Source organism: Taudactylus pleione, unplaced genomic scaffold (assembly GCF_031769625.1).
Source record: "Taudactylus pleione unplaced genomic scaffold, aTauple2 ptg000201l, whole genome shotgun sequence".
In the NCBI taxonomy this organism is placed as follows: Eukaryota; Metazoa; Chordata; class Amphibia; order Anura; family Myobatrachidae; genus Taudactylus; species Taudactylus pleione.
Window position 1 is genome coordinate 31303596 of NW_028284603.1, and position 14795 is coordinate 31318390.

The following is a 14795-nucleotide window of genomic DNA, read 5'->3' on the forward strand; positions in this document are numbered from 1 at the left end:
GAAGTGGGAAAGTGGGAGGGGTAAGGAGAATAAAACGGAAGGTCTCAAGGTGGCACCAGTAGTATGGCCTTGGCATAGCAGAGGCTCCTTTATATATCCTGCTGCAGCTTGCAGGTTCCAAAAAATGAGATCACAAGGAGGTGAATAGCAGTGGGGATGTAAATATGTACTGGGGACACTGTGTGGCATAATGTGAAATGGGGACACTGCCATAATGTGAACTGAGGCTACTACAGTGTTGCATATTGTGGACTGAGGGTTCTATGGCATAACATTAACTGAGGCACTTAGTTGCCCTGGTGCTCACACAAGCCTTAATGAGGCTCTAGTGGTAGGACTGGTCTCATTCCTTCCCCCCAATGGAGGCGACACGCCTCCTTTTTGGGAAATGAAGGCCGTCAACCGCCCACAAACGGCAGCAAACTTTCAATTACTGCCAGTCTGCTGCCGGACTGCGTGCAAACAGACAGCACCTGTACTGCACATGCACAGTACAGGTCCGGCACCTGCGCAGATTGTCGGGAATGCACTATCATGCACTGCTGAATAAGGCCCTAAATCCGCAGTTCTCCTACTATGAAGCAGAAAGAGCGTAATTATACATAGTGATGGAATTCCACCTCTAACTACAGTAGGTGTTTTAACACTTCAGTTAGGAACTTGTACTTGATAAAGGTTTAAATTAAACACATTAAAAAAAAGACAACTTTTGGAAGGATTGATCCATAACAGCTGACAACATTACATGGAAAGCTCTTTAGATGGACTTTTTTCATTCATCTGTTACCTATATTTACTAAGTGCAGTATTACTTTATATACTGTACCATCTGTCCTAAAAGCACATCCAATTACCTTTCTGGGCGGTGTTCCACTATCTGATGCCAATAACAATATTACATATCTGTCTTTGGTCTCTCTGTCCAGTGGTCCTTGAACAATAATAACACCGTTCTATAGAAAAAAAAGGCAATGTAACATTATAAAGAACAAAGCAGAGAATGCATCATTATAGTTTTTTTCTTTCTATAAATACTAGTACAGTCATTTCTGTCCTCTGAGACTGAAACATGGTGCTGACTGACAATAGTGACTCAAACTCATATGCTCCTTACCATCAAGACCAAATCTCGCCTATATCAAAAAGATTTGCATTCACTTTGACTTATTGTAAATTAATTACACATAGGAAACAGAAAATTATTGATTCCCTATACACCTACAGTACCTTATTTTAATATTCGGTAGCGGGCCTTTACCTATAATTATGAGTCTAATTGGGTTGCAAGCACTTTTGCTCATCTAGACACTGACAATTGTTACATTATTGCTTGATGTTCATTAGATTGCATGGACAACAAATTTGAAATGATTCCACTGATTTTCGGTGGAATTAAGATTTGTGGGCATTTTTACAAAGCAGTGGATTTTTCGAGGGATGTAGTTGGCATCCCGACGGTCTGGATGCTGGTGCTCTGAAAGCTGGCGCCGGAATCCCGACAGCGGTCAGAATCCCGGCTCCAGGTTCCCTACCGCTGACATCCAGGTGGTAAGTATTAGGGTTAGGTTGAGGGTTAGGGTTAAGCCGCAGGGGGGAGGGTTAGGCTGTGGTAGGGGAGTGTTACGTTTAGGGGTAGGGTTAGATTACTTACTTACAGGTGTCAGAACTTCAAACTAGTTGGGAATCCAGTGTCAGTATTATGAGCACCGGTATTGTGTGCACTGGGATCCTGTACCCAACCCGGTTTTCAAAACCCTTGCATTATTACAGATTTAGCCTGCCAGATTTAAAAGGGCAATAATACTTAATGCAAAACAAGCCTGATTTGCATTTACTATTATTGCCCTTTTAAATATAACATCATTCACATTGGCTCACTATATAGCACCACACCCTCCAAAACCAAGACCCAGGATTAAGACCTGTGGAGTCTGTCTTCATTTTTTTTCCTTTCCGGGTCATCTTCATTACCCTTTATCTTTAAGTCTCCACAATACTCTGCAGCTCTGTATAGTTACAAATTATACAAAATGCAATTGGCACATAAAAACAAAACCAGTACATACAAGGTTGAAGAAAGAGGTGGAGATGTGAGACGGAGGGTAGTGAGGACCCTGCTAATAAAAGATCATAGTCTAGAGGTAGAGGCAATACTGAAACAATAGGAACTAGTGAGACTTCCAGTGCACATGGCACTGTCGAATCGTCTGTATGCAGAGAAAGTAGTATCAAGTAAAGGTAGTATAAGCTATAGCAAAGTGGAGGGATTTGGGAGAGGACATGAAGATCGGGGAGAAGTAACTTTGGAGGCTGGAATGCAAAGTGGTGATCAGAGACAAGGAAAGAGGCAAAATGAAGAGGGTGAGAGGGAGTGAGTCTTGTGACAAGATCAGAGATGTAAGAAATGGAGAAGTTGGTGCATGTTTGAAGGTAGGGGAGAGTAGCTTGAATTGAATTCGCAAGATAATGGTAAGTCAGTGTAGGGATCTGCAGGGTGGTGTAGCAAGAGATGAACATCAATCTTGCTGTGGCAATAGGATGGATTTTAGAGGGGAAAGATGGGTGAGTTGGAAACCTAATGGCAAAGGTTGCAGCAGCCAAGACAGGAGATGACGACAGAATGGGTTTTGGTAGTATCCTCAGGGGAGATGCATTAAGCTCTGGAAAGTGATAAATTGGAAAGTAATAAACTACCAGCCACTCAACTCCTAACTGTCATGTTACAGGTTGTGTTTGAAAAATGACAGGAGCTGATTGGTTGGCACTTTATCACTCTCCAATTTATCACTTTACAGAGCTTAAGACATATGCCCAGCGAGAAAGACACATCCTGTATTATGGCAATATCTGGAAGGAGAACGAGAAAAGGCAATGCAAGGACTGGATATGTGTAGTGAGGCTGTTGGTGGAGTTCAGGAAGACACAAAAGCAGCGGGCTTAGGGACTAGGGGAGAGTGTGATGTTGGCATTAAAGGCAACTCATACAGCTGTACATTTCTGTACATATAACACTATTATCGACATTTGACATCAGAAGTTATTTAGCATGTTAGTCAAAACAGATGTAGCAGATGTGCAATGTGAATTTAGAAGGATTCTTACTTGTTGTACAATGAATGTACTGTCTCCATTTTCAGAAGCTTTTGTTATTGTAACTTCTCCATTTAATCCTTTATCCGCATCAGTTGCATTTACCTGACCCACCAGGAGAGGAGAGGTGCTTGTATGGACCCCCTCAGGTATAGTGAAAAAGAGGGGCATGTTATGGAACACTGGATTATTATCATTCATGTCAATAATATTAATAATGACTAATGCACTGGAATTCAGCCCATTTGTCTCTGCATCAAACACCCAGACCTGCAAGAGATGGTACAGATATCAAAGCTTGTAGTAATCTTCCAATATCAGACAAAAAGTGTCAGACAAAGTATATACAAGTGTATGCCGTGTGCCTCATGTCTGTCTGCAACATATCACAGATTTAGTACAATGAGAGAGATGTACATGGCCAACAGAGGTACTGACTGCTAAGGACTACTGACTCATATAGACAAATATTACACATGGTATTAACAGGCTGTACGTGTATTTAGTAACAGCATATACAAGCAATGCCTTTTAAGCATGCATTGAATGTGGATTATTATGTTGGCCATGTCAAGAAGACACCTCCTAAGCATAACGATAAACAATTTACAAATGATTCTCAATGAGAATGTTCATATAACAAGGGAATATATATAAAAGTTTGGGAATTCACATCATTGGAGGTCACGTGTACCCTCTGTCAGTGGTTATGTCTAGCATGCTATGTGCTCCACCAGCTTTCCACAGACATACCACTTACAATCCCCTGTTATACCTTTGAACAAACACAGGACTACAATACCATGGTGGCATGTGTTGTGGTTATGAAATGGATTTGGGGTTAGATATTGATATTAGGTAAAACAGTGCCAAAATACACTTTCATTTAAACTGGGCAGGACAGTGACAAGGGTGATGCCGCTGGATTGGGGAAGGAAAGGTCTCTAGAGTTCCTTTATGGACTTTACCATATACTGTATGTACTCAAAAGAGCAAAACAAAAATTTAAAAAACTTCACTTTTCATGTTTGTTTAGGAACTTGACACCACCACTTGGGTGTCTTTTTGAGCACAGGGCATTCAAATATTATTCCAAAAAAATTGCAACTCTTTTATTTTAACCTGTGACCACAATGTAACATTGAGAATAATTAAAGAAATCCAGTTGCAAATAAACTATTTTTTATTATCATTTATTTTTTACCTTGACGGTTATTTCAGGCGTTAACTCTCTGTCCAGCTCACCACCAGTGAAATACATTGCTCCCATTTTGTCGACTTTAAACATAGTGTTATTAGTAGTAAAATAACCATTGGATAATCCTTCCTTTAAAAATAAATATGCACAAATGTGACAATGTTCTCTCAATGGAAACATAACTGAGAAGCATTAGAGATATTGCAGAGAGATATTATACCTCATCTTTGTCACTGGCTGTTAGCACAAGAACAGTTGCCCCAGGAGGGGAGTTCTCAGTTAGATGGGGCTTGTAGATGGGTTGCGAAAACATTGGAGGGTTGTCATTTTCATCCAGGATAGTTATCAGCACTACAGAATCAGCACTTTTATGCAGATTGTTTTGCTGAGCAGCCTAAATAGGATAAAGATATTTATTTATGTTCCACTGTGTGTTATGGCTTCTATAGCAACTTGTAACAGTGTTTCATAAGTGTAAATTGCAAAGAAAAAATATGAATGTATGAGGACCACTCCCACAACTGAGATATAAGCGTGTGACCAAATTTAGGTAAGGACTTATGGTGCGTACACACTGGGCGATAAAGTGGACGACTGAACGATAACGATATTGTTATCGTTCAGTCGTCCACTTTATCGTCCATTTTTAAGCCCAAAAAGATGAACGATGACGACGACGCGCGTTTCCGCGGGTCGTTCGTCATCATCGTTCATCGGGCTGACATGCAGGCCATGACGATCTCGTCAGGTTGCTGCATGTCAGGGAATGGGGGAGAGAGCCGGCGCTGAACGATATCGTTAATGATATCGTTCAGCGGCTGTGCTCAATGTCATAAACGACACTGAGCACACCCTGCCGGGGACACACTAGACGATATCGCTCAGGGAGCATATCGTCTAGTGTGTATGCACCTTTAGGGGCCCATTTATCATCGAGTTTTACCATACACAATGAGTTTTAAAACTCATATATGAGCTCCCAACTGTCATTTTTCAAACAGATGACAGTTGGGAGCTGATTGGCTGTTGCACCATTATCATACGCAAAAAGTTTTAAAACTCATTGTTTATGGTAAAACTTGTAGATAAATGGGTCCCTTGATCTTCTCTAAAATATATAAAAAGACAGATACAGTATATACAGTATAAGGGAAGTGTTCTGTGTCTGCGGTACGTGCGGTGCTGATTAAGCTGCAGTCACTGCGATTGAATTACTGTGAAATCAGAAATCATACATCTGCAGAGCAAACAGGGTGTCCACATACACTGACCATGTCCCATTTACTTTGCTGCATTCTGCGGCCCAGTTTAAAGATAAATGTAGAGCTGCTAGTTTGCATCTTTAAATATGTGCAAACTTAGATCTAGCATATATGTGCGTCCAGAGCAAAGATGCAACATCAACATCACCCACATTCGTGCAGTGTTTATGTAATTACAACATTTCTTTGTACAGATAATGTAGGTATAGATGGGCGTAACTTTAAATGAAATGCATATTCATAGGGACACAGAACCTGCGTCTGCTTATGTTCACTACACTGCACTGGCACATTATCTCCCTCATACCAATAGAAATCTGGCCCATGATCTCTATTATCCCAACTATTCAAGCTGCAGCGACCACCACTCAATATATAAACAGTTCAGTGGTACCAAGATCAGGGCCGGCTCCAGGCATAATTGACTAGTGCGGTCGAATAGGGGCGCCACTCCATAGAGGGCGTACTCCCCAGCCACAGCGGGACAGTCACGTTTTTCGGGCACTGCCCCGCTGTTCCACCCGTGGGACGAAGTGTACCGCAGGCTGTCGGTGGGTTGGGCAGCTCCACCGCTGCAGCTGTGCCGGCCCCAAAGAAGAGGAATGGATGGGGCACGCATGCGCGCAGCATCCATTCAGTGGAGGTAGAGGGCTGGGGGCAGCCCAGCTACTGACGTAGTGCTGGAGTTGCCCCCAGCCTGACGTTAACGGGAGGCGTGCCATACGGGCACACCCCCAAATAATGGCAGTTAGGGGGCATAGCCTATTGTAAATATGCCACGCCACCATTTTCGGCTGCACACTATTATGGGGCAATGAGTGGAGGCGGCCCTGACCAAGGAGAATCGGTATGAAATAGCGCCGGCCGCATGGATAGGTAATTACTAACTAACCTAACCCCCTAACCCTCCCTTAGGGGTGCCTAACCTCCCCCCCAAGTGCCTAACCCTAATCCCCCCTCTAAGTGCCTAATCCCCCCCTTCCCCGCTGCCTAAACCTAAGTCCCCCGGGGGTGCCTAACCCTCCCGGGGGGGTGCCTAACCCTAAGTCCCCCCCAGGTGCCCTAAACATAACCCTTCCCCCCGCGGCTGTCCGCTCGCGGCGCCCGTCATCCTTTCGATCAGGATGCCGGGCGCCGGTCTCCCGGCGGCGGGGAAATGTCAGGCATCTACATCTAGACGCCCGGCATTTCATCCCTCGCCGGGATATGACAGTTGGCTTCCCGATTGTATACCGACCACGGTATTATGACAATTGGTGTCACTTAATTATTTATTGTTTTCTGTAGAGTAGCAGATTAGTCCTCAATATTTTTGTAGTCATAAATGTTTACTGTTCTAAATTAGCTCCCAGCTGGGTTTTTTTTATCACTAATTATTAAGTGACAATAGTTCAGACTAACGCCTCAGAGACGCAAATCACCTATCCGTGTCCTATAGTTTGTGAGTAGCTTATTAGAGAAGAATATGACATGGAGTTTGTAGTGACACCAGTTTAGTTTATTGGTGCCCTGTTTGGAAATAATTTCACTGGGATTTTTGGCCAGATGTAGAAAGTTAATTTTACTATAACACAAATATTTAATCAGTACTACAAGTGCTGCTGTTATATTTATTAACAGGCTGTCCTGGCTGGGTGGACCCAAACTGACTCTGCAAAGAGAGACACTTATGGATAACCTGGAGAACTGACCCTTCCTTTTGTACTGAGATTGAGCAAAAGAGAAATACCCGGATCTGACATACCGTAAATGGGCAGATGCAAAGTTGGAAGTAAAATGAGCATAAATTAGTAAAAAGAAAAGTGCACAGAAAAAGTGTAGTTTTTTTGCACATAAGCAGAACAATATTAATCTTAAGCAGCGTCCACCCTTGTATTGGCAGCATGTGCATGCTTTACAGTGGCGTAAGTTCATCCCAGATGCCCGGAGGCAAGTTATAGCTTGGTGCCACCCCCATCACAGCCGCTGTCATTGTAACGTAGCATTTCGTATGCAGATATGGTCGCAGTGGCACACAGAATATAGGCATGCCGCATATCATTCTAATCAGCAGAAGCTGCTTGTGCGTCCTAGTCGCATCTCTGTGCGAATAAGACGCATTTGAAGGGAAGTCTTGGTGTAATAAAATGGATATGAAATATAATAATAATAATAATAATATACATAAATCCCGGCAGATATTGAAAGTCACTGGTCAACAAAAGAGGAGTCTCTGACAGTTACGGTAGGTAAAAAATGTAAGTGAATCACCGTGTTCCTAAGAGAACGTGAATGCCAATAATAGGATAAATCCCGGGGTGTCTTGCCTGCAGCTCTGTGCAGTCCCTCTGAGGGGAATTCTTAGGTTCCTGTGTCCTTGTGGCTTGTGATGGGACCGGAATAGAAAATCACTTGATGTTAAACTCCATAAACCAGTGGGTATAAACTAGGGATGTGCAGGCTCGGTTTTACTCGGATTTACTCGGTTCTTATCGCCACTTTACGGCAAATTCGGATTTATTATATTGGCTATCCAAAACACATGATAGGCGATAGCCAATAAAATGCCGTTTAAAGATCCGAGTAAAACCGAACCCGCTCACCCCTAGTATAAACCTGTATACAACCGGGATCTGAGCCCCCTCCCCCCCCTCTTTCCCGTTCCATCATTCCAGGCGTAACATTGGATACATGCAAAATACGTGTGGCACTGCAAAGCCACTTATATGTGTATTCATTTAATGATAAAGGCACGTCCATACTGCTGGCACTTACAGTATAGTGCCACTCATGTCCAATAAATTGCTGTTTCTTTCATGAACTAAAACAATTTTGGCCCCCTTATTTAGTTAAGAAATAAAATGGACGCAACATCTGATTCCTGTAGTGTGTAAGTGTAATGCTTAACAATGTGTCAGTGATATGTTTATTTCCTGTTACATGGATGGATATTTTCATGCAAAGCAACAATACCTTCATTTCCACTGTAAGAAGAGAGACAGTCTCTCTGTCCATTTCTTTGTTAAGGGAAATTACTCCATTGGATCTGTTAATGGTAATAGCATTTCTGAATTCAGGAGGGTACACTGCAATAGAAAGATAAATATCACATGTGTATGTTTGCTCTCCCATTACCTGTGAGCATTACATATATTTTAAAATTCAATTGAGCCATGTTTAGATACACAGCATCAGCTGATATTTGCTGATGATTTAAATGATTTTTATTATAAGTTATAAACAGTAATACTAAAGAAATTCTTCCTGGATTGTACTAACAAAAATATCTGTGGATACTCTATGTGACTTGTCATGTAAGAAGGGTCAGCAGAACGTAGTAACACGGTAGGGGTGGTACTGTACCGCAGAGGTGCTTCGTTTTTTGTGGGTTCCAAAAGACTATTATATAAGGTAACTGGTGGTGCACAAAGGCCAGGGTCCCACACTGTCATAAAGATAGGGCAGATCTCTGAAGGTGGGAAAGTAGTTTAATTTGCACAATTTAGGTTAGTTTGTAAATATATAAATATAACTTAGGAGATATAAAATGCAGAGTAAAGGTAGTTGTACACTGTACATTTGCTTTTTAGGTAACAGAGGACAGCTCATGGGAAAGGTAACATGCTGTGCTCACGGGATGTTCAGTTTTGAAAAATAAAATTTTCAAACCTGTGAACACTGAGGATCAGTTTATAACAGGAATCAATGGTCCCTATTTGTATTTCCGCTAGTACATTTGAAAAATAGTGAAACATGGCTTGTGTAACCAAGCCATAAATAATTACCATCCACTTTCTAAAAATGTATTTGTACAAAATGCTGGCTGATCACTACCCAAGAATTAATGACAAAATAATCATAAACAGGACTGGATAAAGGTTTGTGGGGGGCCCCAGACAACTAGCTTTGTGGAGGCCAACCAATAACATTGTAAAAATGGCATACTGACGATTTTCTAAAAAAATATAATATGCAAATACTTCAGGCACCGCAAATGTGTTGACACACTGTAGTGCCCCCAGCTCACATTGTTATGCACAGAGCCCCCAGTACCGGTGTTGTAGCTGTGTGGTACCCCCCCCCATGTGTGGGGACCATGGGTGACCACCACGGCTGCTCTGCTGTTACTCCCGCACTATGTAAGGTTTATTTGTTGCTTATTAAATTATATATTTGGCAGAAATATTAATACTTTCTAGGAGTAACTGCTACATTTTTCCATAGTTCGGGAGTTGGAGTCTGCTACAAGCAGCCATAATGAGAGCACATCTGATATAGGGCTTATATAGGCGACTGCTCTAACTGTGTCTGTTGTCTCTTGACTCCAGACTGGGAAACTGACAAGCATTTTGCAGAATGAGGCACGTAAGTTGCTAACAAAAAGCCATTAGCCTGTATTTGTCCCTCTGGCAATACTCACCATCGCTTATATAGTAGTATACTGCTTCATTAATGCCAATGTCACCATCAATAGCTTTTACTTCCTCAGGCTGAGTAGATAAATTACCTATCTGAAAATAACAGTGTGAAAATCTACATAAAAGAATTATTAAGGATATATCTTACTGCGACTAATACAAAGCCATTAAAAATTAGGTGGGTTTAAAGTAAACCAGACACCTCCTAGCCTTTAATGAGTATTTGAGAGAAAAGTAAAGACAAACGTGCTTGTAATGCGGTTGCTTACGAGGGTTTCTACGTGCTTTCCAGAAGTTATTAGATGTCACACATTGAACATAATATAGTCAAAATTATTAGAAAATACATTTACTGAAGCGAGAATCCTTTGGAAAACCTTAACGCAAAGTTAACACAATATAGCCAAGCACAGGTAATGTCAGTGCCAGTGATGACATCTATGTAATAAGCGAGAAAGTGTGTGTGTCTGTTTCTCCTTTATGCATGGCCACAGATTTGTACCCATCTCCACCAAATTTGGCATGGTGGTGTAGTTTGACCAGGATTAGGATTTTGCTTAGGTTTGAACTTCGTCAGGTCCACACACTCAGGGGAGTAGTGAGGGTGGTTCCAGTGGAGCATGAGCTCCGGGCACCAAAATGGATAGAGAGCGCCATCCAGGGTTCCGGAATTCATGGGGCGCTGCACAGTATGACGGCCGTCTGTTAGTTTTATCTCAGTTTGTTTGCTCTATATCCTAAATATGTAACGGATCTAAGATCCATTTCTATATTTCATGCTTCCTCAAGCTGCCCATATTGCCTCCGCTCAGGCCCTCCCTCCTCTGTGATCATCTTCTGTTACCTCCCCTTTCCTGTCAGATTGATTACATTCACTTCTCATCTCTTTAACTCCCTCCCCTATCTACCCTGCGATCGGCTCTTTGCCCCTGTCCGTCCTTTCTTATTGGCTTCTGTCACCACCCCTCTCTGATCAACTCTTTGGCCCTCCCCTCTCCTTTCTTATTGGCTTCTGTCACCACCCCTCTCTAATCAGCACTCCCCCCCCCTCTCCTCTTTGATCCCCTCCCTCTTTCTCTCATTCTGTGCTTCAATGAACTTAAAAGTGACGCATCTGAGGTAATATACTAAACTTCAATTATAAGGTATGAGTTTAAAAAAAGTCTCTGCTTTACTATTTAAAGTAATGGTGGTGTTCCCATGCATGACCACACAGTGTTATTTGAAAGGCCTTTTAAAAAATATTAGGAGACCTGGAATAATAATAATGGTGGCAGACAGAACATGATTATTAGTACTCACATTAGTATAGGTGCAATGTATATTTGCTAAGTAGGGGCATAGCTGTGAAGGGAGCTTCCTATAGGGGTTCCCACTCCAGTGAAAGCTGCTTGGGGAAGTAATTGCAGTAATAAGCTGTACACCCTGTGGAATTTCACTCTAGCACATGTATTCTGTCAATTTAAATGTTCAGAATATATAATACAATCTCTATTGACTAAGAATAATTCAAAGGAGATAAAAGTCAGATCCTAGCTGCTATACATAAATAAAGCAGTGCCAAAGGAGCTACTCCTTAATGTGCATCACCGAAGCATTCCATTACCCCAATGGGGCCTCAACGCCCAGCGTGATACTTTCACTGTTTGCTGTTTTTCTCTTCATTTCAGTATTCCCCCGCAGGCTGGCTAAACCCCACTGGCACAATTCAGTACAGGGAGTAGGGGGCAGGGGGCGCTATGACATGCACTTTCTCTGGGCACCATGGTTCCACGCTACTCCTCTGCACACACTCACACAATCCCATAAAACTGGGACACTCTAAAATTACACAAGTTCTGGAGTTGTGGGGCTGGCATTATACACACACTGTTACACTCTCATCTCTTCCAATGCTCATGAGCATGAGCAGCTCAGCACTTGATACATTGAGAATGTGGCAGACAGCACAATCAATCCAGAATCTTTGATCTTGGCAAAGCTTACCATACGGAGATTACGAACAGCAGGAGAGATTGATCACAGCCACACAGTGCCACTGCTCGTGGGCCCCCTTCTGTCCAGGAACAGTACTCCAGTCCCAGCATCCCCCCCTGATGGCAGTCCTGCTAGACAGTGTCTTCAATGTTGGTCCGAAGAGTGATTTCAGGGGGTGATTTAGTTGCAGATGCAGTGACAAGTGATCACGCAGACCCTCGATTATCAAGAATCTGTGCATGACCTATACTGCGAATGTGCAGTATGGGACTGGGATCCCGCACGCAGTCCGGCACCAGGCTTTCAGTGATTGACAGTCTGCTGCTGTTTCTGGGCGGGGAGGGGCGGTGACAGCTCCTGAATCCCAAAAATTCAAGCGTTTCACCACTGTTGGGGGAAAATGGAGAGTCTAGCATCTTCGTTGGCTGATTTCCTAGCCTCTTTTACTCATCTGTGGCGGCTGGCTTGCGTGACACCATGGTCACTCAGACGGCTGAAGGTATTGCAGATGATCCGATGATGCATCTTTGGACGCAGCACAGGTCAGTAATGCATGATGTCTCCTAATGATGCTAACATGTCAGCAGCTGTGATAGCATATCCATCCACAGCTGAATCACCCCTTCTGTTCTACAGTCATTTCTGAAACTCAAGTGATTTTGGAAGCTATACTGATTTCTGTTCTGTAAGTCAGTCTGCTCCCTTCCAAACAGTATGAGAATGCGCCTGCACTGTCATTTACTCCTAATTTGCATAGTTATCCAGGTTAAAGGCGAGGACAATGTAAAACAATGAAGGCTTCAGGTGTATTTCAGGGGTCCAGTCTTCAATCTGACCAACTCTGGGTATCCCAGCTAGTCATAAATAATAGGATTAATTGTGAGGACAATTTACTGCAGGCGCCAGCATGACCTGGCAGCCATTAAAATTACCCTCCTCCCATATGGGGATGCTGGGACTGGAGTACTGTTCCTGGACAGAAGGGGGCCCACGAGCAGTGGCACTGTCATATGACCTCATTTAGTACCCTCAGTGGCTGGTCTGATATGATCAATAGTGGATAGAAATCGAGCCCTTAGAGGAATATCTGCATAAGCAAAAGCCTCCAATTGGAAGGATTGGTTGGAGATATTTAAATTGTGAATCTGTGTACAGTATACTTCACACACGGAGAGCAAACTGGTCAGAGAGAGTTGGCTAAATTCTGGGAAAATATGTCGGGTATTTTCTGTTTGCTGAGTAAATTATGTCATCTATCTATCATCGATCTCTAAATACATTTTCACTTACTTCATTTTCTGATATTGATGCTTTGTACAGAGGAAAAATAAAATGAGGGTTCATTGTATCCACATCCTTTATGTCTAGATGCACTGGAACAGTGCTGTTATAGCCATTTGGGTCCTATAATTGTTAAGTAGTTTCGGTTAGACAAAATGTTTTTTTTTTTTTTTTTTTTTTTAAATAGACATGTAATATGTTATCAGAACTTGTTGCCTCCTGCAATCCTGCTGCCCAATTAGCTTAATTGTAAACATTCCTTGATTTGCTATTGCTATCTAATCTCTCAAATAGGCACCATACCATTATTAGTAAGTAGAAGGAACATTTGTATTACTCAAATTGCATTTGTAGTTATAGAACTGAACTATTACCAAATGTCTACGACTAGATTTACTTATTGTTTTGTCCAGTGGCATCACTAGGGGGTGTGGGGGGTAGCGGACCGCACCAGATGTCACCATAAGAGGGGGTGGCACCAAAATGCCGCCTCCTCCTCAGTGACCAGGAGCCAGGTGCTGCACTGTGACGTTATTGTGCAGTGCCCGGCTCTTGACCACTTAGGAGGAGCCAGTAGAGCAGGAAAAATCTCTGGGGGCAGTCCAGCATCTTCGGGAGTGCTGGGCACACCCCCAGAGTGATCAGAAGGGCCTCTTCTCAGGGAGATGCACCTTCTGCACCCGCAGAAATCTATTTGGCGTACTGGGTGTCACCAACCCCACTGGTTTTGTCCCTTTCGCTCGTTGCCCATATTAATATAGATTTATGGCTACAATCTCCACCACTCCACTAGCAGACCAAGGAATTGAATTGAGCAAAGAAATATGTTGTGAAAATTGACACCTGAAACAGCTACTTAACGTGCAAAAAGTCCTTTTCGGGCCTAATTGATTTCCAATTAGCTGCGGTAATTTACCGCTGACTAATTGGCCCCCCATGGCTATTCAGTTTAGTCCTGGAGTGAGGCTACCGGCAGCACTTATCGGGGATTTTTTTCAACCACTGTACAGGCAGTGAAAAAAATTCCTGATAACTAAGTGGTCAACGGGTGCCGTGACCCTGTTAACGCACGAATCCATGAACTTTTCACGAACTCTGTGTGTTAACGTCCATTAACCTGTGTTAATGCTTATTAACACATTCATTTAACGGACATTAACAAAGGTATCGGGTGAAAAAGGGAGCCTAATTGAATAGCCTAGGACGATAAAGGCCGAGGCTACCTACCTTTTTCACCCCCGTTAAGTTATCGTGGCTAATTGAATAGTGCCCTTAGAGATAAATAAATACAACTAATTTAAAGCATATGAAAAGCCTTCTGTTCTATGTTCCCAGCCCATACCCAAATATGGCGCTGAGAAGGGCCAGCTGTCAATCACTGGAATGCGCAGTCATACTGTATATGAAGTAGTGGGGAGCCCTATTTCATAACATTCCCAAAACAAACCAGACATTTTACCACAGAGGAAAACTAAGGAAGAAAATAAAAGAATAATAAAATATAATTTCAAAAGTATTTTTGTTGTCCGCCTTACCGTAGCTTTAGCAGTTAGTGAGTATTTGTTAATTCTGTTGTATTCCAAAGCCTTG

General features: G+C 42.6%; 1 protein-coding gene across 1 annotated transcript in view; it reads right to left on the minus strand.

Moving 5' to 3' along the window:
• The window catches only part of LOC148518286 (protocadherin Fat 4-like), a 101824-nt gene extending 93280 nt beyond the window's left edge, over positions 1-8544 (minus strand). Inside the window, exons 1-5 of the mRNA XM_088477444.1 lie at positions 8503-8544; positions 4509-4682; positions 4295-4417; positions 3103-3360; positions 855-953 (exon numbers count right to left, since the gene is read on the minus strand). Coding sequence (XP_088333570.1) covers positions 855-953; positions 3103-3360; positions 4295-4417; positions 4509-4682; positions 8503-8544 — 696 coding nt within the window. The remainder of the gene's footprint in view (positions 1-854; positions 954-3102; positions 3361-4294; positions 4418-4508; positions 4683-8502) is intronic.
• Positions 8545-14795: the final 6251 nt, after the last annotated feature.